The sequence below is a fragment of the Anomaloglossus baeobatrachus genome, chromosome 4 (assembly GCF_048569485.1).
Source record: "Anomaloglossus baeobatrachus isolate aAnoBae1 chromosome 4, aAnoBae1.hap1, whole genome shotgun sequence".
In the NCBI taxonomy this organism is placed as follows: Eukaryota; Metazoa; Chordata; class Amphibia; order Anura; family Aromobatidae; genus Anomaloglossus; species Anomaloglossus baeobatrachus.
Window position 1 is genome coordinate 675382307 of NC_134356.1, and position 25855 is coordinate 675408161.

The 25855-nt window shown below is 48.0% G+C and overlaps 1 protein-coding gene across 1 annotated transcript in view; it reads right to left on the minus strand.

Annotated features, from left to right (window-relative positions):
• Nucleotides 1-25855, minus strand: part of LOC142302108 (NXPE family member 3-like) — a 99812-nt gene that overhangs the window by 11429 nt on the left and 62528 nt on the right. Inside the window, exons 2-4 of the mRNA XM_075343195.1 lie at nt 15320-15829; nt 11286-11506; nt 8777-8847 (exon numbers count right to left, since the gene is read on the minus strand). Coding sequence (XP_075199310.1) covers nt 8777-8847; nt 11286-11506; nt 15320-15829 — 802 coding nt within the window. The remainder of the gene's footprint in view (nt 1-8776; nt 8848-11285; nt 11507-15319; nt 15830-25855) is intronic.

Genomic DNA, 25855 nt, shown 5'->3' on the forward strand with positions numbered 1-25855 from the left:
GTGTGATATGGGAGAAGGACCCCATGACACTACAAGGCCATAAAATTTAGCAGAAACCATAATATTTTTCCTTACGTCCCAGAGGACCATGCTTATCATTCATAATAATACAAACCACAAATGGAAACTTTCCATGGAACACATATTCCAGTTAAAAAACATAACCGATAAAAATATTGCCGACATAATAAACCTATAAAACCATTCTGGGTGTGACACACATCACACAGATGTTAGGTTCTCTGTGGACCATCCAAATTCCTATACAGAGAGTACACCCTGATAATTTCACTGTCCACTACTGTGACCTTCATCCACCTTTCTCACATTCAAGAGATAGACCTGGAGAAAGGCCGAGCTAAACCGAACTGCCCAAGAGCTCAAGCCTTCTGGAACATTGTTAAGCAGCTAATCCATAATACCTTGAGAAGCAAACTACATCTGGGCCCGTCCACCCTTTTATTAGGAGATAAGTCAGTGGGACTAGCCAACAAATCATTCCGTCTTCTTTGCTACATTACTATGGCGGCGAAAATTCCCCTTGCCTCTAAATGGAAAACCTTTCATTTGTCGATTTAGGCAGTGTGGGATAGGCTTGATAAGATAATGTGATAGGACCGTATAGATGGAATACGGTCAGACAACTTGGAAAATGTTCTAGCCGTATGGTCCCCTGGGTAGATTCCCATCAGGATTGCGGCAACAAGTATGCTCTATCCCCATGAGCCACCTTTGTCTTGAGAGTCCCATGGATATGTATGCATGTGCGATCGCACCTGCACCCATCGTTTGTGCGTCACGGGCAATTTGTTGCCCGTGGCGCACAAAGTCGGTAACCCCTTGTCACACGTACTTACCTCCCGAATGACCTCGCTGTGGGCGGCGAACATCCACTTCCTGAAGGAGGAGGGACGTTTGGCGTCACAGCGACGTCACACAGCGGCTGCCCAATAGAAGCGGAGGGGCGGAGATGAGCGGGACGTAACATCCCGCCCACCTCCTTCCTTCCTCGTTGCCGGCGGGACGCAGGTAAGCTGTGTTCGCCGTTCCCGGGGTGTCACACGGAGCGATGTGTGCAGCCTCGGGAACGACGAACAACCTGCATCCAAGAAATAGATCAATATTTTGAAAATGAACGACATGTCAACGAGCAACGATAAGGTGAGTATTTTTGCTCGTTCACAGTCGCTCGTAGCTGTCACACGCTAAGATATGTCAAACGATGCCGGATGTGCGTCACTATCGACGTGACCCCGACGACATATCGTTAGATATATCGTAGCGTGTAACGCCGCTTAAGTCCCTGGCATGAAGCAGAGATCTTGGATGTGTTAAGAAAATGATTAAAGATAATCTGTCAGCAGGTTTTTGCTGTGTAATCTGAAGAAACTATCCTGTAGGGCAGTGGTCCCAAAAATTTATGACCTTGAGAGACCCTTTCAGCCCTAAGAGAGGGTTGCGAGGCACATCCAGCTCCCACCCCTCACAGTAGAGCCACCCAGAGCCACCATTACATTAATGACAGCCAAAGCTTCTCCACGGAAATCACACTGAAGCAGTATACCAATATCCAAGGGTTCCAACCTCCATTCAAAGCTGCTCTTCTATGTGAAGCTACTCACAAAAGTCACCATTTGGAGACCTGCTCTTCATCATTGTTTGTTAGACCAGCTAGCAGACAGCTGCGAGCTACATTTCATAGGCCCATGAGTCACATATGGCTTCCAAGCTATAGGTTGGGTATCGCTGTTGTAGGGGTTAACACAGGAATATCATTTGAGTGTCTCTCATCACACTGTGTTTTATTGTTTTCCTGAAATGTTTGTTTTAGCCTCAGAAGATTATGATTGCCGGACTAAGTCAGCTAAAGGTAAGGTAGTTCGGTACACCCTCAGCTGTGATTAGCAGCTCACTGTCTATGTACATTGTACGTAGAGAGCCTAGTGTGGGTAGGATCAGAATAAATTCGTCTTATCACTAATACTGCATGGTGAACCGTGCAAAAATAAAAATTAAGAACTATTCCTGTACTGCTGTCTGTTTCTTCATTCTACTTCCCAAAAATTAGAATATAGCTTGGCCAACATTTATATTGCGTGCTCCGCTGAGCACTTACATCGGGGTATCTGTGTAAATCCCAAAAGCCACGATTCAGAGAAAACCCCACTGGAACCACTCACTATAATGAGGCAAATGGAGACACTCTGGGCTCAGACTGTTTTCTGTGGTGTCCCATCATTGTAGGTGACATTTTAGTGCACAAATGTGGATGACCGCACCTCTGTGCACGCCTGAAAAGATCAACATGAGCGAAACAGCCATCAGAGTCCAAAGTGTCTCCATCTGCCTCTTTAGAGTGAGTGGTTTCTTCGGGGGGGGTTTGTGAATCACATTTTTGGGGGATTTACATGGAAATCCTGAAATGCTCAGCACAGAACACAAGAATGTGATCCCACCCAATCTTATACTGAAGGCCAACAACAAATGTTCTGTACCCCAAAATGTTACCAATAAAACCCCTAACTTACCCCCACAAAAACAGCTCCCACTCAGCTTCGTCATTTGTCACTGAATATATTGGGGGCTCCTATATTACTTGTAGAATAAAGACTCTGGAAAAGTGATAAGGCTCCCACCCCCCAAATAAAATCCAGTTAAAACTGTGCCCCCAAATCTAAATGCCCCGTCCCTTTCAAGCCCTCTGTGCCTAAACCGCAGTAAGCAGCCATGTGTGTGGCATTATTGTAGTGGAGAGAGCGCACCTAACAATTTACAGGGTGCGTGTCTCCAGAAGGACAAGCTGGGCACAATGTATGGGGGCACATTGTACGGGGGCACTACAATACATGGGGGAACAATGTATGGGGGACTACAACACAGGGGGCACTACAATACATGATGGCACAATGTACGGGGCACTACAATACATTGAGGTGCTACAATACATGGGGGAGCTACAATACATGTGGGCGCAATGTACGGGATGCTACAATACATTGGGGCACAATGTATGGAGGCACAATGTATGGGGGCGCTACAATACATGTGTGGCACCCCTGAGGCTTCAGTCGCCATAGGATACTGCACCTCACTTAAGGTGCAGTATAAATTCCGGGTAAGGAGGAGGTTATTCACCGGTGTTTATCTCATTGCATACAACATACAGCTTTGTAGCCACCCACTGGGACTGGGCTAGAGGTGGCCGTCATGGAAACGGGACTTTCCACTCACTGGTCAGCACCTGGGGGGTGGAGCTACACAGTGGGGAGTAAGGTTACACACACACACACACACACACACACTGAGGGAGAGCAATCTGAGACAGGGAAGATGTGAGACGCAGGAGTTACACAGTCACTGCGGGGAGAGCTCTTTAATTCCCTCAGGACCGGTGCAGACAGGGTGCAGAGCCCTAGGTTGGGGGGAACTTTCTGTCCCGCTAACAAATCCGCCAGGCAGGAGATTCCAAGTTTCCTTGCCCACCTCAAGTGCCCGGGGCACAGCAGTAGATAGAGCCAGGAGTTGTGACCACGATCCAGCCCAATAACAGACTCGAGCTGCCTGCTATACGGGAAGGGAACTAATCCCAGGACAGGAGTTTCTGAAAGACTACAGGTCACAGGGACTCATCTTACACAGCGCAGAAAGGAAGGGCTCACAGTCCACAACAGCGGCGGTGACTTTCAAACTATCCAGGATCAACTGGAGCCCATCACGGTGGAAACCGACACTCCAAGGGTGATGAAATTACAGTGAGTAAAAGAACTTTGCCTGCAATCTCTGTGTCACTCTCTTTCTTCCTGCGCCACCAGCCATGCGCACCAACATAGACTACAACTCCTATCATCTTCCCTGGGGCCAAGCTCTACCTGTGGAGAGCTGCAACACCCGAGCTGCGTTACATCCGCCCCAGAAGAGAGAGACACTCCGCAGCGGCGGCTCCCATTATAGCCACATACCAGAGGTGGCATCACGAGACAACTACTCCCAACATCCCCAATACCTCTCATCTTTTATAGACACTGATGGGGTCACGGAACCGGGTCAGGCCGCTGTGACATCCCAAACCAGCCCAGTGACGAGTGGGCCAGAGACCCCGTGTGCACGTCACATGGGGGCACAATATATGGGGCGCTACAATATACGTGGGCACTAAACTGGAATATTTGTAATTGTCCAGAAACAGTATGGTGTGGATGCTACAAAACAGTAACTGCAGTCCAAGGTAAATTACTTGAGTGGTGCAATTTCCACAATGGGGTCACTTTTGGGGTGTTTCTGCTCTACTGGCACCTCGGGGGCTCTGCAAATGTCTACCGCAAACTATTCTAGCAAAATCTGTATTCCAAAAACCAAATAGCGCTCCTTCTTGCTCATCCCTGCCATGTGGCCAAACAGTAGTGTCTGATGACAGAGGGCATCACCACATTCGGGAGAAATTGTGCTATATATTGTGGGGTTATCATCACCTTTTAAGCCTTGTGTAGATGACAAATTTGGAGCTAATGACAAAAATTATATTTTTACCACTTAAATGTTATAATTCCATATTCCAATGTTATAAAGTTCTGGGAGGCACCAATGGGTTCTAAATACTCACTACTAAAGATGAGCAAACCCGAACGGTAAAGTTCGGAGTTCGTAGAAGACACCTGGTGTCAAACTCGAATACGGACTTAAAAAGTCCACGTTCGGTGTTCTGGTGCTGTTCATACCTCAATAAAGTTTCTGGAAAGGCTACAGCTCAGCCAATCAACAAGCTTAATTGCATGCAGAAGTTGCTTGTCTTCTGGTTATCAAAAATAGAGGGGATCCCAAGACAAAATTATTATTAACATAAAAACTAATAAAAAAAAAATGGATGTGCATTCCTCCCTATTTTTGATAGACAGCCAAGGTAAAGAAGACAGCTTTGGGCTGATATTATGGGGTGGGAAGGGCCATAGTTATCAGAATGTAGCTCCATAGGATTAATGGATGTTGTGGGACATTACTCTTTAGATTACATCTAAACTTCCAGGAATTATTTTTCACTAATAAATTGGTGAATGAGAGGTGTGGGGAAGTGTTTATTCCCCAATTGGATGATGTCAGAACGTTGAAGATTTTTTTTTATTAATAAATTGGTGAACGAGGGTATGTGGGGGAGATTTTATTCAAATATTTTTTTTCCAAACCCTGTGTTTTTTTTGTTTTTTTTTTAAACTCTATATTTATTGGGTTAGCAATGGGGGGATCTCAGACATCTTTCCATTATTATCCCCTGTGCTTGATGTCAGCTGTCAATTCACAGCTGGCATCAACCCCCTGAACCATTACTCCAATTGCCACTGCACCAGAGCAACTGGGATGAGCTGGGTAAAGCACCAGAATTGGCGCATTTAATTGGTGTGCCACTTCTAGGATGGCTATGGGCTGGTACTTTTAGGCTGGATAAGGACAAATAAACATGGGCCTTCCCAGCCTGATAATACCAGCCTCAGCTGTCTGCTTTACCTTGGCTGCTTATGAAAAATAGGGGGGACCCCATGCAATATTTTTGAGTTATTTATTTTAGTAATTTAAAAAAGGCATGAGATCCCCTGTATTTTTGAGAACCAATCAAGCAAAAGCTGACAGCTGAGGGTTACAGTCCACAGCTGCTGCTTTACCTGCATTGTTTTTATCAAAAATAGGCAGAACCATACAACTTGTTTTTTATCTATTCCCTATCCACATTTTTTTGCAGGGAACCTGCCTCCATTTTGCTTCCTTTTGCAGCCCCCTAACCCTTACTACGAACATTTTACAGCACACAAGTTTGGGTCTCCATTGACTTATATGGGGTTGATTGTCCGTGGTCAAGTTTGGGTCAAGTCCAGGCCCTGAACCGAACTTTTATTTAAAGCCTGGCCGAACCCGAACTTCCATGGGTCCACTCATGACAACTCACTACACCCCTAGATTAAATTCCTTTCGCAGTGATGTTTCCAATATGGGATCACTTATGGGGTTTCTGGTGATCTGGCACCTCAGGGGCTCTGCTAATGGAGCCCAGAATCTATTCAAACATAATCTACGTTCCAAACACCAAGTTGCGCAACCTGTGGTGTCCACTTTTTGTTGTAGAGTTTTGTAAAAGTGAGAAATTTGGCGCTAAAGCAACACATTTATGAAAAAAATGGAAATTTTCAATATGACGACCTAATGTTATCAAATTCTGTGAAGTTTCTGTAGGTTCAAAATGCTCACTATACCCCTGGAAAATATTCGTGAGCAGTCTAGTTTCCAAAATGGGGTCACATGTGGGGGTTTTCTGCTGTTTAGGAACCTTAGGGGACTGGCAAATGCAACTTGGTGCCCACAATCTATTTCAGCCAAATTTGTTTTTCAAAATATTTTTCTTACCTTCTGAACCCTGCCATTTGTCCAGAGGTTTATGACCACATGTGGGGTATCAGCGCGCTCAAGAGAAACTGGGTAACAAATTTTGGGGTAAATTTTGTCCTGCTATTTTTTGTAAAAGTAAAGAAATTGGGGCTAAAGCAACATTTTTACATTTTTAAGTAAAATGTAAAAAAGAAATTCATTCCACTTTGCATTAATTCCTGTGACGCACCTGAAGGATTAATACACTTCATAGATGTGGTTTTGGGCACTGTGAGGGGTGTTTTTTTTAGAATGGGGTCACTTTGGGGTATTTTCTGTCACCTAGGCCTCTCAATGTCCTTTCAAATGTGATACAGTCTCTAAAAAAATGCTTTTGAAAATTTCATTGGAAAAGTGAGAAATTGCTGATATACTTTGAACCCGTCTAATTTCCTAACAAAAAAATTGTTTCAAAGATTGCTCTGATGTAAAGTATACATTTGGGAATGGTATTTACTAACTATCTTGTGTGACATAACTGTTTAGTTTAAGGACATAAAAATTCAATGTTTGAAAGTTGCCAAATGTTTGGAAAATGTTCCATGGTTTTTTTTTTTTACAAATAAAAATAAAAAAAATCGCCCTAAATCAATATACCTAATTTGGACGTGTCCGTGTGTCTGTGCGTAATGAGTCATCCACCGTCCTATGGTGCCGAGGCAACCATCCACTACCCTATGTTGCTGAGGCAGCACTGTGAGGCAACATTGTGAGGCAACACTGATGCAACACTGAGGCAATATTGAGGCAACACTGAGGCAACACTAAGGCAGCACTGAGGCAACACTAAGGTAACACTAAGGTAACAGTGTGAGGCAATATTGAGGGAACACTGAGACAACAGTGTGAGGTAACACTGTGAGGCAACATTGTGAGGAAACACTAAAGCAACAGTGTGAGGCAATACTGAGACAACAGTGTGAGGCAATATTGAGGCAACACTGAGGCAACAGTGTGAGGCAATATTGAGGCAACACTGAGGCAACAGTGTGAGGCAATATGTTGCCAAGGCAACACTGTGAGGCAACACTGAGGCAACAGTGTGAGGCAATATTGAGGGAACACTGAGGCAACAGTGTGAGGCAACATGTTGCCGAGGCAACATTGTGAGGCAACATTGTGAGGCAACATTGTGAGGCAACATTGTGAGGCAATAGAGGCAACACTGAGACAACAGTGTGAGGCAATATGTTGCCGAGCAAACACTGGGAGGCAACATTGTGAGGCAACACTGAGGCAACATTGCAATGATGGATCAAATTGATCACGCTGCTGCACGTAGAGAAGCAAATCGCATACGGATGCGTAACCTGCGTTTTAATGGAACAGAAAACAAACAAAATTGTCGAAGAACTGCTGATGCAGCCCGACAGAGGGCGGCCAGCGCAAAGGAAAACAAATTTAGTAACTGAATCACATAGAACATCTAATTCTGCACGACAGCGAGCAACACGCAATGCACAGACAGACACAAATTTCACAAAGACGAGAACACGTGTCGAAAAAGTAGTGCTTTTGGATAGCTCTACCCGTTCATTTCCTTTAGGAATAGAGCTATGGGATAGGTCTACGCGTTCACTTTCTTCATGGATAGTGCTATTGGATAACTCTACCCAAACAGTATTAACGACAAAGATGTCCCCTGACAAAGACACTGTGTGAGACAACACTGTGAGCCAACAATGACGCAACATTCACACAACAGTGAGGCAACATTGTGAGGCAACACTGAAGCAACATTGAGGGAACACTCAGGCAATATTGAGGCAACACTGAGGCAACATTTCTGAGGCAACACTATGTCGGGCTAGCACTATCTGATAGCACTACTTAAAATGAAAGAGGACGGATAGCGCTATGTTACCGCTAATGAAAGAGAACGTGTAGAGCTATCCAATAGCGCTCTCCATTATCTAGGAGTAGCCTATTGAAAATAGAAGCACTAATAGCGCTATTCCCTCTACTTTTCATACACAAGGTAAGAGTGGCAGGACATGTACACCAGGTATTTATGTTTGCTCTTAGTCTGCACATACCCAGTCTGGTGCGTGGTTGGTTACACCCCATTACAAGGTCAGTCTGATGCTTGGTTACACCCCATTGTGTGGTTCATAATCCCACCGCACGCGCGCAATCACTCATTTACCACTAACAAAGAACAATACGTCACAAAAAAAAACAAGAAAAACATTCTTAGAATAACTGATCTGTTGAAGCGTTGCACAGCTTTACCTGATAAAGTGACACTGGTCAGATATCTAAAATTTGTAGTGGTCAATAAGGTCAAAATTAGCTCCGTCATAAAGGGGTTCAAAGGATTTAATTTCATGTAAACATAACCTAAGCATATTGTGGCCTACAACCTTACCAGAGAAGCTCTCATCAGGCTTGATGTTGATTGGAGGAACTGAACCAGATATAGTCTTGTCAGTGACGGAGCTGAAGGAGGAAAATCATGGATAATCTGAATAGTGACCGAAACTGTCCGAGCCACCACCGGTCTACACCAAATATAGTTTCTGGGGTTATATTTCTACTAGAGATGAGAATAATGAATTTGAAGGGTCCTTTTCCAGTAGCCATATCAGTATTCGTTGGTTGCTGAGTTGACTTCTCTTACTCCTCTTGACTATCCGGCCTAGCGTAGACTCCTCTTGACTAGCCGGCCTAGCGCAGACTCCTCTTGACTAGCTGGCCTAGCGCAGACTCCTCTTGACTAGCCAGCCTAGCGTAGACTGCTCTTGACTAGCCGGCCTAGCGCAGACACCCCTTGGCTAACTGGCCTAGCGCAGACTGCTCTTGACTAGCCGGCCTAGCACAGACACCCCTTGGCTAACTGGCCTAGCGCAGACTGCTCTTGACTAGCTGGCCTAGCACAGACACCCCTTGGCTAACTGGCCTAGCGCAGACTGCTCTTGACTAGGCAGCCTAGCACAGACACCCCTTGGCTAACTGGCCTAGCGCAGACTTCTCTTGACTAGGCAGCCTAGCGAAACACATGTGTGCATAATGATGATAAAAAAAAAAGAGGAGCCAGGGATGTCAGCACATAGAATACGGTTATCAGGGCTAAAGCTCAGTAGCCACAGAATACTAACATGGCTGCACTAGGATTCCGCTAATGTTTTGGAGACGTCTATAACTTTATAAATTGAATTATTGATCAACACTGCAGGACAGCGGTTTACAGCGCAATGTATGGATTGATCACATCTATATGGATCAAAATGGATCTACTGAATTAAAGTGTAGACCTTATTTGGTAATAGACATAAACTAATTAGTGTTTAGTTAGGTAATTAGGTGCAGCACGAGAAAAGTATTGAAGATTTGAGGGGGAAGTTCAGTTTATGGAACATGCTAGTCTTGGATATTTAGCAAAATGGATAGTCAAGGTAAGGTGGTAGACAGGTAAAAATGGAATAGATTTAAGCCATGCAGAATTGTGGAAAGAACAAGTAGGGTGGTAGACAGATGAAGGAGATAATGTAGGGTAGTTAAGTACTGTGGAGAGAATGGGAAAGGTGGTGGATAGCGAGGAGGAATAGATGTAGGGCACTGCAGCACTGTGGAGAACTTTGAGAATAAAGACTGCCTTACACACAATGATATCGCTAGTGATCTCGTTAGTGATGTGACACGCCCAGATCGTTGTTTTTACGATTTGCCGAGATCGCTCATAGGTCATTTTGTAGCGGTCACACGTACCCATCTCACAAACGACGCTACATCGTTCAGCAATATATTGTTTGACCAAGGCGGTCGTGTGGATGTTGTTCGTCGTTGGCAGGGTGTCAAACGTAGCAATATGTCTGCTGCATTCCAAACGACGAATAATATTTTGAAACTGAACGACGTGTCAATGATCAACGATTTTTACCCTATTTGCGATAGTTCGGAGTCGCACGTAGGTGTCACACGCAACGACATCGCTAACGATGACGGAGGTGCATCACGAAAACCGTGACCCCGACGACATATCGGCAGATAAATCGTAGTGTGTAAAGCAGCCTTAAGTTTGTGTTGTATTGTATAATGAATAGACAACCAGTGCAAAAGCTGGTACAGCATGGAGGCATCTGTTTAGTGACAGGACCAAAAGATGAACCTGGCTGATGTATTTAGGATAAATTGTAGACAGAGTTTATTGTGAAGAAAACTAATTAATAGTGAGTTACAGTGATAAAAAAAAATAATCAAATTGAGTGCTCTTGCAGACCACCATATTTTCAAGTGCTACCCATCAAAAAAAAAAAATATGGTTGTGTGAACCCAGCCGGACAGTAAGAATTTCTGCACTTCCTATGGTAAGAAAAGAGAATATTCCACACATTAAAGTGGAAATATCAGGATTAGGTCGATTCTTTAAGGAATCATTGACTTATTCTTCAATATATCAAAACTTTTAGAGGCAACTTCCCAGGACGAGTGTTTGGTGAGTTTTTGATGTTGCTGATTTTCTGTAAAATTGCTGCACGAAATTTCTAAAATAGGTTACTTGTGATATTTTACATATGCATTTTCATCGCATTTTTGAGACTGCATTTTTTTTCTCTTTTTGATATGTCATGCTTTATACGGTATACATCCCGGTATTTGGCTTCGACAAAACTTTGCTTATACAACCTGCCTAATGATTTGAAGAGAAATAAAACTATATTCTTAATCTTGTATATCTATTTGATGCATGCTGTGGTTCTGTTGGCTTTTGCAGCAGCTGCCTGACACGGATTACTAAACTTTATCTGATCTACTAAGTCCTTGTGGGTGGGCTGTCCTCAGATACTTCCACTGTACCATTTCTTTGGTTCTTCCTATCTGCTGAAATAAAGGAGTACGGTAATTAAAACCTTTTGTGGAAAGACGTCATCACTCACGCACTAAGTAGAGAGTCCTCCAGTTTGTTTGTCACTTTTCTGTATCCACCCATCGAGTGATAGATTAGTGAATGGCACGGCATCTTCTGGGGTCTCGCACAATGCCACGTGTCACCGCTAACAGGATCTGTATAAGTGCAGACATCATTACCAACAGCCTGCACGTTACACTCTGCCACTGCGCTGCTGCCATTATAGAGGAAATATCCATTAAAATAAACCTAAAATTAAAAAAAACACATTAGTGGCAAATTGGAATTGGGCAAATATGAGACATTAGGGGTAAATATTCAAATAAACTATTTTTTCCTGTGTGTGTGTTTTTCAGTTTAGAAATTCTGGGTTAGTAATGGGGGTGCCTAATAGACGCCGCTTCATTACTAACCCCTGGTTTGACATCAGCTGAAACTACACAGCTGACTTCAACCATAAAACTATTACCCTGATTGCCACCCCACTAAGGCAAATCGGGAAGAGCCAGGGCGTAGCACCAAAATTGGCGCATCTAATGTGATGCTCCAATTCTGGGGCAGCTGTGGGCTAATATTTTTAGGCTGGGAAAGGCCCAAGAATCATGGACCTTCCCAGCATGATAATACCAGCCCCCAGCTGTCTGCTTTACCTTGGCTGGTTATCAAAAATAGGGGGGAACCCACACCAATTTTTACATTTAATTATTAGATTAAACCAGGCTAAACACTGTTTAGTCTTGTTAAACCTTATAAATAAATGATTAAAAAAGACAGGTCTGCTTTAGCTTAGCTAGTTAGCAAACAGCTAAAAACACTTTGATATTGTTCAACTCAATATTTATTAATCTTAACGATACCTGTAGAAGGCTTTTTAATGAGGCGAAACACGTATTTTAAGATATATGGAAAAACTTTACAACCTTTGTATGTTATAGTGTAGGGACAAATATCATTTGCCTATAATTTTTTTACCAATAAATCCTAACATGGATACGGTTTCACCCACCTTGGATTTACTGAGATCACCGACCATGGTCTTCAATTAGTTTCCGGGTTATCAAAAATGAGAGGGCCCCAGAATCGGACTGGCTACCAGAAGAACCAGTAATACCAGTCCTGGCTGCAGTTACCTGGATTGAACTCCGGAGCTCAGCTGAGAGTTTGCAGGACTGAACCGCGAGCTCTGACTGATTCTCCGGCGATTGCAGTTCAGTTCATGACAGCTGTGGACAGGCCGAGCTGAACTCCGTAGCTCTCATCTGAGCTCCGGAGTTCAGCCCGGCCTGTCCGCAGTTGTGACATGAACCGCAATCGCTGGGGAATCAGTCGGCGCTCGTGGTTCAGTCCTACAAACCAGAGTTCAGTCCAGGCTGCACTCCAAAGATCAGGCGAGAACTCCGGAGTTCAATGCAGGTAACCGCAGCCAGGCCTGGTATTACTGGAGGTTCCTCTGGTAGCCAGTCCGATTTTGGAGGGACCCCAAGCTTTCTTTTTTAATTAATTTTTTACTTCCTATCAGTGACTTGGGAGTCACAGATGCGTCCAGGTGACCTCTGCATGCATTTTGTCGGCCTTTTCCACCCTCTCAGCCGGGCCTGCCTGAAAAATACTCAAGTTCCCCACAGACTTCCATTATACTCCTTACCCAAAATGAGCGATTCTGAGCATTGGACCAGCTCGATTCAAGTAAGCAGTTTGTTCACTGATCCCTTCCCTCTTCTATTTTTTTTTCTACTTTACACACAAATGTATATATAGTTTATTGGACGTTTATTTGATATACCAACACTAAGTAGCATTTGTAAAGTGCAAAAGAAATGATACAAGGTTTTACAATTATTCTAAAGATATAAATCTGAAAATTGTGACATGCATTTGTATTCAACCCCATCTAGTCTGATCTCCCTAAATGCAATCCTGAGAGAATAACCTAATTAGTAAATTGAGTCTAGCTTTGTGTAATTTCTTCTCAGTATAACTACAGCTGTTCTGTGAAGACCTCAGAGGTTTGTGGGAGAACAGTAGGGATCAAACAGCAACATGAAAACCAAGAAACACACCAGACAGGTCAGGGATAAAGATGTGGAGAGGAGTAAAGCAGGGTTAGGTTATAGAAAAATAGTCCAAGCTCTGAACATCTCATGGAGAACTGTTCAATTCATAAATCGAAAAATGAAAAGAGCACGGCACAACTACAATCCTACCAAGACATGGCCGTCCACCTAAACTGACATCTCAAAGAAGGGGAGCACAAATGAGAGAAGCAGCCAAGAGGCCCATGGTCACTAGTGGAGGTGCAGAGTTCACAGCTCAGGGGAGAATCTTTCCACAGGATGATTAGTCTTATACTTCACAAATCTGGTCTTTATGGAAGAGTAGCAGAAAGAACATTTTTGAAAGCAAGAAGCCATAAGAAGTCTGGTTGGTAGTTTGTAAAAGCTATGTAGAGGACACAGCGAGCAGAGGAAGAAGGGGCTCTGGTCAGATGAGACCAAAGTAGAACTTTTTGGACTGAATACAAAACAATATATGTAGAGGAAAACTAACACTGCACATCATCCTGAAAACACCATCCCCACCATCACACATGGTGGAGGCAGCATCCTGCTGTGGGGAGGCTTTTTTCAGCAGGGGCAGGGAAGCTGGTATGAGGTGATGGGAAGATGGATGGTGGAAAAGAAAGAGCAATCCTACAAGAACACTTGTGCAGGTTCACCTTCCAGCAGGACAATGACTCTAAAGATCATGCCAGAGCTACAATGGAGGGTTTAGATCAGAGCATATTCATGTATGTGAGCAGCCCAGTCACAGTCCAGACCCAAATTCCAATGAGAATCTGTGACAAGATGTAAATATTGCTGATCACAGCCGTCTCCATCCAATCTCACTGGAGAGTTCGAGTGCAAAGACGACGGGGGAAAAATGTCACCTTTAGGTGTACAAAGCTGGAGAGACCAACCCTAAAAGACTTTCAGCAGTAATTTCAGCGAAAAGTCCTACAAAGTTTGTCTCAAGGGGGCTGAATACAAATCCATGTCTCAATTTTTCAGATTCAAAATTTTAAAATAATTAGGAAACCATGTAAAATTTTCTTTGAAATTCACAATTGTTTCCTACTTAGTATTGGTATACCATATAAAATCCCAATAAAATACATTTAAGTTGGTGGGTGTAATGCTAAAACATGTGGAAACGTTCACAGGGCATGAATACTTTTTCAAGGCAATGTAGAAGAAGCCAGAGGGAGCTACTCAGAGCAATGGACATGGAGCTGCGGCAGCGAGGCAGATTAGAAGTGAGGACTAGTTTTAAGAAAAAAATTCCCCCATTGTTTATTATGGTCGGGGGCATAATATGGTGCTCTCAAATTAATTTGATATGTATCAAATTTTCGGGCCAAACCCAAATTCTAGATTAATTTGTTAAAATAAATTACTATAAGACTCTTCCCCGTCATGAGGAACTATAACTCCCAGCACATCCTCACAGCTTGAAACTTTCATGACTTGATGGGAGCCCTTTTAATACCAACCTTCTCCTTTATAGTGTATGACCACCCTGGCCTGAAGGTTTTTTTGGTTGCTCCAGTGCAGCTGACATAAAAAAATTAATAAAACTTTACAATAGGATATTTAAAAAATATCCCATTGGGGGTTTGTTGCCTACATCTCCTATGCAAACCTATGCGTGGCCATAGCAACAGACTACAAACACAACTTGTGTAGTCTGATCCTGTCGACATCGTCCCTTCCATCTTGCCACGACTGTTTCATAACATATATTCAGTAAACTTGAAAGAAGCATCTGAAAGTTGGATGGTAACATGACAGCTGGATTGGACCACACAAAAACTGATTTTAGTCGGTTACCATGAAGACCTTTTAGCCTGCATGGGAGGTGTGTACAAAACACAATACAATTTATGTAATGATATTGCTCAACCATGTTGAACCATTCAAGAGTCCAGGACATCTTATAGTAGGCTCTTAATTGGTCCATATTGGTTGGCATTCAAGGTTAGGCTACATTAGTAAGATATATGCTGTAGCCTTTATGGATCACCTTTCCAGGATAATGCTCCCTCGTCTTCTTGAGAACATCCACGGCCTCGCTGGAATGAATGAGTCTGATGTACACTTCAGTTTCTCCGGTCCACAGAAGGAGGAACTTGGCTACATAACTACCATTGCCATGGTCCTTCACCTGTCCAGTCACTCCGGCCTTCAGTTTTTTAGAATGAAGCTTAGCCTGGAAGAAATCTCCACCATAATTCTTAGGTCGTCCATTGTGATCCCGAGCCGTGATAAACACTTCCAAGAACTCCCCAACCTTGTACGAATCTCGTGGATTTAATAAGTGGTAATCACATTTCTTGGGACTTGTGGAGAACTTGACGTCAGTGACAGTCGATGAAGGCTCAGGCCAATCAATGAGCTTGAGAAATTCTAATAGACTTGAGTTCATTTGGAAGAGTGTCGAAAAAGAAATATTGATGTCGGGTTGTTCGAAGGCATTGAAAGGTAGAAATCTGTATGTATCCAAATGGTCCATCCTTAGAAACCTGTAGAGGAACTGATGACATTAGTGAGTTAGATGTTGGCATAGACAGTGATGGAGAATTTTGGTCTCTCAATTTTATTAATTTATTGGATCTCTACTTGTGCCGCCCCTAAGCAGGAAAACTGCTCGGATCCGGGATTGCTGTGGCTCGAGGGTCCCCGGACCCGGGGTTTAGTGGACACCCAATGAAGGGGGTATTTACAAGGCAATAATGTTCGTGATGCCACCTTCAGGGTGCGGAAATGGGAGTACCGTCGCTGCTGCAATGAGGACCGGGGCAGATGGTGGGGGGCAAGCGAGATGACAGTACCTCCGCAGGTAGGGAAGGCCCCACAGCTCGGGTGATGAGGATGTATAGACGGCAGGGTGCAGGGGCAGGTGTACTCACTGTGGTGGTTGATGCACTGTACGGCGGGGATAAACTGAAGCACACACTGTTCTTAACCAAGTCTCCGTGTACAACTGTTGCTGCTTAGAGCACATCCAGGTCCCCGTGTCACTAGTAATCCGGAGTCTGCCTCCTTTCACTGATTTGTCTGTGTGGGTCCCTATAGCTTGAAGCTGTAAGGGCCAGTTCTTCAGTTTTTAAATGAAGTCTTGCTCTTAAGGGCTGGTACTTGGGACCTCAGTGGGTTGCTTTTTCTGGGAAACCCTGTCCCCCTCATTGTGCTGATGCCCTCAATCTCTGAGCTCCTAGGAAGATCCCTGAAGGCCCCCTTCCTCTGCAGGTAATTGCCAGGGCGTTAAATCAGCTCCTGACTTGGGGTCCTGTACCCAGTTTTGCTCAGTACCAGTCAGTTCTGTCAGTCCCTGAACCCGGTCACCGACTCCTCTGGTCCCGGACCACTGTCTGGACCAAACCTTGGTCTTACTAGCTCCCCGGGAGCTAACACTCCAGCTCCTTTCACTCTGAGAGCTGTCACTAGTCTGAATTAGTCCCTCTCACTAGTCTGCCTGACCCCTAGGTGGGTGGCCCGGTCCCACCTAGACCAACCCACTGGTGTATCTGACAGGCCATGATGTGAGGTGTTGGTTGGGATTTGTGGTGCTGATGGGGTGACACCTGTTTCTGGGAACCTGGACCCATGGGGGGTAGGTCCTGCACATTAGGGAAGAAGGATGCAGTTCCCTGTAGCACCCTGATGTACTCAGGGGCGCTACATACTTATTTTCTAACCAGCTTTTCCTTGACTCCACATCATTCGAAATGTATCCTTATCCGAGACACATTTCAAGCAGGATCACTTTCCCAATGGGCTCCAATGAGCAGCAGTTTTCACTCCAGTAGCCCCCTAGATGCAAACCCTTTCTCCCCTCCCATCTCTGTTCTCCCTTTTTCCCTACAGCTCCTACTTGTTTTGGTGGCAGTCTCTCATCCTAGAGTTTATTTCACCAGTAATCATGCGACACCCTTATGACTAATGATTGGCTCATACATCAGAGCTTGGCAGCACAAGTCCCTCCAGCCAGCCTGTCTGGGGTTCTCTTCTTATCTTGGGTGTCACGTATTCTAGATCTGTGATGAGGTTTCTACTCACCTGGAGACTCTGGTGTGGTTGGCGATGTGAACATAGCCAACTTTGTAATACAAAGGCGCTCCCTCTTCTCCATGATGTCAACTTTGAGAATTAGAAATAGCTGCTGATTGGGATAGGGGTGGAACCAGTAATGTATGTACCTGGAAGGCATAGAGGGCAGTCGCTCAGTCTCCTGACTTTGAGGGGCCCACCCGGAGGTAATTTTACCCTTAGCTATACTGGTATGCGTAGCAGCAGCAGGACATCATTGTCCTGGCGCCATGATGTCACCACATCGATCTTCCCTGGACTTGCCACTAAGGTAAGTATATTATGTTTATGTTTTTAATTTTAATGCTGTGTGATGGCCATTATGTGTGTGGGTTGTCAAGGGAGCCCCATAATTAGTTAGGATTACTAAAGGGGCCCTCATACTTAGTATGGGCTACTAAGTGGCTCCTCAAACATAGTGGAGGCTACTAAAGGGGATCCTTACACAGTATGTAGTAGGGACTACTAAGGGGGCCTTATACAAAGAGGCAGCTAGTAAGGAGGCCCTCAAACATAGTGGGGGCTACTAAGGGGACAATGATACAGCATAGGGGCTTATAAAGGGGGCCATCATAGAGAGTGGGATCTACTAAAAGGACCATCATACAGAGTGGGTGCTACTAAGGGGCCTATAATACAGAGTGGTGGCTACTAAGGGGACTATCATATAGCATGGAGTCTTCAAAGGGGGCCATGATACAATATTGGGGCTACTAAGTGGCCCTTAAGGGGGGCTACTAAGGGGGCTGTCCTACAAAGTGGGGGCTACTAAGGGAGGCCATTATGCTGTCCTCTACAAGGTATGACGGTCCTCACCACCCCTCACACATGGTTTGATTGTCCTCTTAGCAACCCTCTACATGGTACGACGGTCCTTGCAGCCTCTCACATATAGTATGATGGTCCGCACAGCCTCTCACACATGGTAGGATGGTCCGCACAGCATCTCACACATGGTATGATGGTCCTCACAGCTTCTCACACATGGTATGATGGTCCTCACAGCCTCTCACACATGGTATGATGGTCCTCACAGCCTCTCACACATGGTAGGATGGTCCCCACAGGCTCTCACACATGGTATGATGGTCCCTACAGCCTCTCACACATGATATGATGGTCCTCACAGACCCTTACAAAATATAATGGTCCTTTCAGTCTCCCTCCCTATACACAGTATGACAGCCCCTGACACACAGCCCCCCCCCCCACCCCACACACACAAAAATAGGGTATGATGACCACCACAGCCTCTGACAAGGTATGATGCTCCCACATATACACCACAGGACTGGCTGACCATTGAACAAAATAGAACAAAACAATACCCTTTCTCCTGTTACCCTGGTCTTTGTGGTGTGCACCAGACACGATTTAGTGACACCATAGTGTGATGCCCTGGACTAGCCAGGTAGTCACAGGTAGACCCCCTGCACAAACACCAGCCTTTAAAAAGGTGTAACCAGCCAACCTAAAAACCCTGATTCACCCCTCTCAGGTCTTGACGTTCACACCCGGGGGCAGAGCCAGGCGGTTGGCCACGCCCTCCGAGGAGTTCGGAGAGCCTGAGGCGGGAAAAATACAAAAGCAGATCTGTTAGGGAGGAGAGAAGAGTAGTAGCAGTGTGTTAACGTCTGTCAGGGATCTGGGTAGGAGCCCAGATTCCCTGTGACCAGGAGGCAGATGGTGGTTGACGCCTACAGGAGCCGGGAAGACGGCTGGTGGAACCGTAAGGGACCGGGACAGGGTAGTGGCCCGCCGGTACCAAACCGGGGAGCGAACTGGAAACCGGAGCACCAGGAGGGGTACTCAGACCCAGAACGAGGTCCAGAAGCCACTGGACCACGTCGAATTCACTGATTGAGGTCTGGACCTTAGGTCCTTTTGTGACACCCTGGACTAGCCAGGGGGTCACAGGTAACATCAACACACACACACCCTCACCCTAGGCAGTTACAACAGTAAGACAAAAACCCTTGTTGCCTCCCTCCAGGGTCTGATGTCCACACCAGGTGGGACGGAGCCAGGCGGTTGGCCCCACCCACCAAGGAGTTCACAGACCTGGAGGCGGGAAAAAAGAGTTCAGATAGTGTTTGGAGGTAGAAGTGAAAGGAGTAAACTACTGACGTGTCTGGGTTGGAGCCCAGGCACCTACAGCAAGGTTGGCAGACAGTGGTGGCCGTCTGCAGGAGTCAGCGGAACTCTGCGGAACGTAGGACCGGGGTTGGGCGGTGGCCCACCGGTACCGAACCGGGGGGCGGAGTGAAGTTGAGCACACAGGCAGGGCCATCGGACCCCGACCAGGCTTGGAGCCGCCGACAATAGTCAAATCCGAGAGTGACAGGAACCCCAGGGGTTTCCTAACTACCCAAGTCCCGTCAGAAGGCAACCGCACACACCGTGAGGATATACAGCCACCGCCACAGGCTAGAGATCCAAGGGCCAGCACCTGCGGGCAAAACGGGCTCCTCCGGTACCTATACGTCGGGAAGCGGACTACCAGTGGGAAGCCATCGGAGTCAACGCAGTACACAGAGGTAAAAACAAAAAAGTGAGCCGGAGTATGAGATGGTATACATGGAACTTGTGAGACCATGTTCACACTGGCCATGAGACAAAGAGAAACCAAGGAAAAAATTGTTGTATTCAGTACAAACAGGGAGTGGCCCCCTTCTCAGCGAGCTGGACATTTCATTCTGTGAATCCCCCTGACTGTGTGTGTCCGGTTGGGACCCGGTCGCTCTCAGCCCTTAGCCACATTGAGGCCTATTTTAGACCCATGGTAAGGTTTTAATATTAGAGAGTGTAGGTACTATCCCAACTGGGTACACCTTGACGTTTGGTGGGATAGCTTTATGCTTTTTTTGATCAAAAACAGTGTTTACTAAGTACCCTATGTTTATATGCACTATGCTTTTATTTAGTTACAGCAGGGTATGTTTTCACATTTTTTTTTCCTTGGTTTCACAGTACACAGAGGCGCAGGGAAAAAGACAGCCACCATCAGCCGTCCGGGGAGAGCACAACATCAACACTGCAGCCAGCTGCGGGACCCGTCCATCTGGCCGTTTTGGTTTACCAAAGACTTTGTCAGTGATTGTCTGAGTGACTACACCAGTGCCGTCCGGCACCACGCCGTGCAGTCCCTGCACCCCAGCCGTCCAGCCTCCCCGTCACACCACCGGGCCCCGGGATCACCAAACCCCCTACCCACAGAGGGGACAACATCCCAGCTGCACCCTACAATCTCTCCCGGGATCCCCGTTACCAGCAGCGGTGGTGCCATCATCACCACGTCCCGTGGGTGACATCACGAACAATCTCCCTAACCAAAACCATCCCTTTTCACTCACGGGCGGAGAGTGCCGCTCGAGTCCCCGGGTCCGGCCCACCGCTCGAGCCACCGAGCAGCAGCAGCAGAAGCCCCGGACCCGAGCGTGGCGAGCGGGGCCCCGCCGCCTGCGACAACTTGGCATCACGGACATGATTGGACCGATCTACTTACCAGTAGAAGTGTGCCTTGCAGTCCCCGCCGGCGGCGTCCGGCAGAAAAATTTGAAGCGCCGCCATCATTGGCGCGAAGATTTCCCGCTCAAGCGTCTTCCCCAAGCAGGGAGGGCGCGACAGCGAAGCCCCGCCCCCAAAGAAGGAGTGGTAGAAAGTACCAAGGGGGGAACGGGAAGAAGATGTCTGCGCCCGACGGAGCCATTGGAGGAGTGGCGGTCGCAGCTGCAGCGGCGCCCGCAGATGGAATGGCGGCATGTAACTAGCACTGCAGGGTGCAGGGACGCCAGGACTCTCCTGAAACACGTTCCTGGATCCAGCTGCAAGACGTGCCAGGAGCTCTGGGCCCAAGTCCACTTCATGCTGGCGAAGTGGACGGCGGAGATGAAGGGCCTGGCCGCAACTGTTTGGGCATCCGAAGTGGAGGTGGTCTCAGAGGAGCGGGTAAGCGACCCACGCCCCTATGTCCCCGAGGGATTGGTCGATACAGCTGAGGGGCCCGGCCTGCTGCCGTCCACCACGCTACCTCCCTCACTGCCCATGCCCGCGGCCAACGCCCCGACCGACCCGTTACCCCTGCCACCGGTAGCGGAGCCCGCAGCGTCTGTGGGAGAGGGCCCAGACCTGGGGCCCCGGGCCTTACCTTTGTCACCGCCCTGGCACCCGTCCCGGCTTCCATCTCGGCCGCGACGGAGATGACGACGGCCCCGGCAGTCCGCCCGGCCGCAACGGAGGCGACCCTCGCCCAGAAGTCCAGACACCCGGCCTCGGCTGAAGCACGGTGGGGACGCAGCTGCCAAGCAGCAGAGCAGGCCACGTCACAGCGGGGTCCCTCATTACTGAAGGTGCCGGACGTAGCCGGCACGGAGGGACTCCAGCTGGGCCCGTCCCCCATGCAGGCTGATCCGGAGCAAGCCACTGATCGTGGGGCCCACGGCAGTGTGAGAGGCCGGTCGTGGCCGGCGCTGTGAGCACCCAGGTGGTCCTGGCCCCTGGGCAGGAGAGCGGATGTGCATGCCCGCGTTTATTTTAAAGAGAGTTGAATCGGCAGCGGACCTCCGTTGCAAGCAAGTTGTCCCCGTTGGGACCCTCAGCAGTTGTAAGTGAATGAATACGAATCAAACGAGTTTAATCTGATTGTCCACCGTGATTATCGTCAGTTTAAGGCAAGTTGTTCCCGGAAGGACTCTACATGTTTACCATTTGCATGAGAGACTACTAATGGACAAGGCCGAGAACTGGCAGGCCACCCACGAACTGGTGGGTTTGTAAATAATTTGTTGGGCCATTTTCCGTCCATGCCGCCTCCGGAGAGTCAGGTTGGAGGAGGGACCCGTAGCGGAGCAGGCTGGGGTCCGGCCACCACCTGGACCGGTGGCCATCTTCCGGGGGTCAGGGGTTCCCCTTGGACATGGGGTCCCCTGAAGTGACAGCCGGGTGCGAAACACAGTACCCGTTCCCGCTCGGGCAGCCTGAACCTGGACTGGGGTAAAGGGGTGCTGCCCACTTCTTAGGGGCAGAACCAGGGCTAGGTTGCTTGGGTGGGAGAGCGGATGACCACGAACCAGTCCGTTTAATAAAAATGTTCAATGTTTGAAACGTTAAAGCACTGCACCTCCCGTAAGGGAAGATTTCCAAATATACTTATGTTGAGTGTTTAAAATGTAATTTATCTTTTTCAGTTGAAAAATAAAACCGGTGATGGACGGGCAGCCTGCGGACGGTCTGCATTTTACCAAGGGGGAATGTGACGCCCTGAACTAGCCAGGGGTCACAGGAAACAACAACACACACACACACACCCCCACCCTAGGCAGTTACAACAGTCAGACAAAAACCCTTGTTGCCTCCCTCCAGGGTCTGATGTCCACACCAGGTGGGGCGGAGCCAGGCGGTTGGCCCCACCCACCGAGGAGTTCACAGACCTGGAGGCGGGAAAAGAGTTCAGATAGTGTTTGGAGGTAGAAGTGAAAGGAGTAAACTACTGACGTGTCTGGGTTGGAGCCCAGGTACCTACAGCAAGGTTGGCAGACGGTGGTGGCCGTCTGCAGGAGTCAGCGGAACTCTGCGGAACCGTAGGACCGGGGTTGGGCGGTGGCCCACCGGTACCGAACCGGGGAGCGGAGTGACGTTGCCCGACAGGCCGGGCCATCGGACCCCGACCAGGCTTGGAGCCGCCGACAATAGTCAAATCCGAGAGTGAAAGGAACCTCAGGGGTTTCCTAACTACCCAAGCCCCGTCAGAAGGCAACCGCTCACACCGTGCGGATATACAGCCACCGCCACAGGCTAGAGATCCAAGGGCCAGCGCCTGCGGGCAAAACGGGCTCCTCCGGCACCTATACGTCGGGGAGCGGACTACCAGTGGGAAGCCATCGGAGTCAACACAGTACACAAAGGTGCAGGGAAAGACAGCCACCATCAGCTGTCCGGGGAGAGCACAACATCAACACTGCAGCCAGCTGCGGGACCCGGCCATCCGGCCGTTTTGGTTTACCAAAGACTTTGTCAGTGATTGTCTGAGTGACTACACCAGTGCCGTCCGGCACCGCGCCGCGCAGTCCCTGCACCCCAGCCGTCCAGCCTCCACGTCACACCACCGGGCCCCGGGATCACCAAACCCCCTACCCACAGAGGGGACAACATCCCAGCTGCACCCTACAATCTCTCCCGGGATCCCCGTTACCAGCAGCGGTGGTGCCATCATCACCACGTCCCGTGGGTGGCGTCACGAACAATCTCCCTAACCAAAACCATCGCTTTTCACTCACGGGCGAGGAGCGCCGCTCGAGTCCTCGGGTCCGGCCCACCGCTCGAGCCCCCGAGCAGCAGAAGCCCCGGACCCGAGCGTGGCGAGCGGTGCCCTGCCGCCCACGACACTTTCCCGTCCCAAGACCCGAAAGACGGCAACAGCCCACCGAGGGGGATAGAAAGCCACCGCACAGGCAGAGAGATCCCACGGGCCAGCGCCTGCGGGCAAACGGGTTCCCCGACACACATAAAGCTGGGGAGTGGACTACCGTTGCTGAAGCATAGGCAGTCAAGTTCTACCACAGAGGTGCAGGAGAAAGGCGGGAACCACCAACCTGAGAAAGGGGCAAAGCGCAGCCGGCTGCGGGCACCGACCACCATCCTTTTTGGTTTACCAAAGACTCCGGTGTATCTGTCATAGTGAGTACAACAGTGCCCTCGGGCCACGCACCGCACCACACCACCTGCACCTCACAATCACCGGGACCATCACCCCCTGCCCACGGAGGGGTCAACACCAGGATGCATAACACTGTAACGAGGCGAGCAGCTCTGACTGTTTTGTGATTGAAAAGGACATGGAGACTGACATTACACAGGATGGTGCTGCCACCTTGTGGACAAGTGCTGAAATTGCTCGAGAGGTGAACGCTGTAAAATCTGATCCCCTCCCACAGGCACTTGTTGTACAGGAAAAAAAAGTGCAGGAAAAAGGACACAGCTTCTGGAGCTGGACCTGAGCAGACCTGCCTAGGACTGCCCTCATCGCTGAAGTGTGAAGGATTGCCAGAACTGCTGCAGACGTAATACTGGACTCAAGGGACCTCTGGACCGTCTCCTTCCTCCATACCAAGAGACTGTAAGCTAGTCCTCTGTTGAGAGGGCTGAAGATCTTCCCATCGCTCTCCCTTGGAGTCGCCGCCGTTTACCCAGAGTCCAGGCCTGCTACGTGGGAGCCCTCCCTCCTTGTGGTTTGGACTGGTAATATAACCTATAGGGCAAGTCAGGGACAGAATTCTTGTTTATCATTGCTGTTTTTTTGTGTTTTGCGCCGTGTGTCTGAAGTTAAAGACCCGGATAGCAAACTCTGATTATGTGTGCTGCTAAGCCAGCTGCGTGTGTCATTGAGATGTTTACCAGTAAAGAAATGTACCCTTGCATAAAATCTGAGCGTGGGGATTTTGTTGGCGCAGATTATGGGAGCTCAGCCGTGGTCTTACCCGTGGCCACTTCATCTGGCGTAGTCGGCAGGATCTGTGACCAGCAAAATCCCCTCCCGGTGGTAGCTTATAGTCAGACAGCTCCTCCGGCGTCTATTGTAAATCAAGTGAGAAAGTTTAATGGACGGAATTACCCTGTACCTGAATGGGCGGAACAACTCAGGATAGTGGGGGAAATGTATAATGCTGACCCTAAGACCTTAGCAGAAATGGCTATGCTGTTGTTAGAGGGGGAGGCATGGACGACAGTCAGACTGGAGACGGTTAGGGGCCAGCGTACATTAGATGACTTAATACGGGTGCTAGAGAACACCTATGGGCCGACCAGATACCTTGGGAACACTGCGCTACATGTTCTTCCAGCGTACACAGCTCGAGTGGGAGGACATTCCCCGATATGCGAACGCCCTCCAAGTACTGCTGGAACAAGCCTGCAAAAATGGAGAAAATCTAGCTGGTACATTCTCCCGCGACCTGGTGCTGCGGGACCAATTTGTAATAGGACTGAGAGATCCGTATCTCAACCGCTCATTGCAGGACTTACTCCGGATAAATCCAGCCCTTACGTTTGCTGAGGTTAAACAAGAAGCCATAGAAGGTTCTAGGGGACCTGTTACGGGAACAGAGACTTATACCGCTACTTGCGGATCCATGTACAGTACAAATACTCCGAACAGCGACACGGTGGAACTGAAGCAGATGGTGGTGGATTTACAGAAGCACACTAGACCGACAGGCAGATAGGCAAGTGAGACGGCAACCTAGCCGGCCTATGGGAAAGTGCTGGACATGTATTGATCCCCGTCACAGAGCAAACCGTTGCCCCCAGAACGCCTTACAACCCGACCCGCAGCCGTTCCATCGAATGGACTCTCAAACACCCCAGCAAGTGGAATTTCACTCGAAACAGCGGGAGGAGCACCAGGCCTATTCACTAGAACCGCCAAGCCGTGCCTCTCAACAGCAGCCACCTTTAAACTAGACACCCCCGCTGA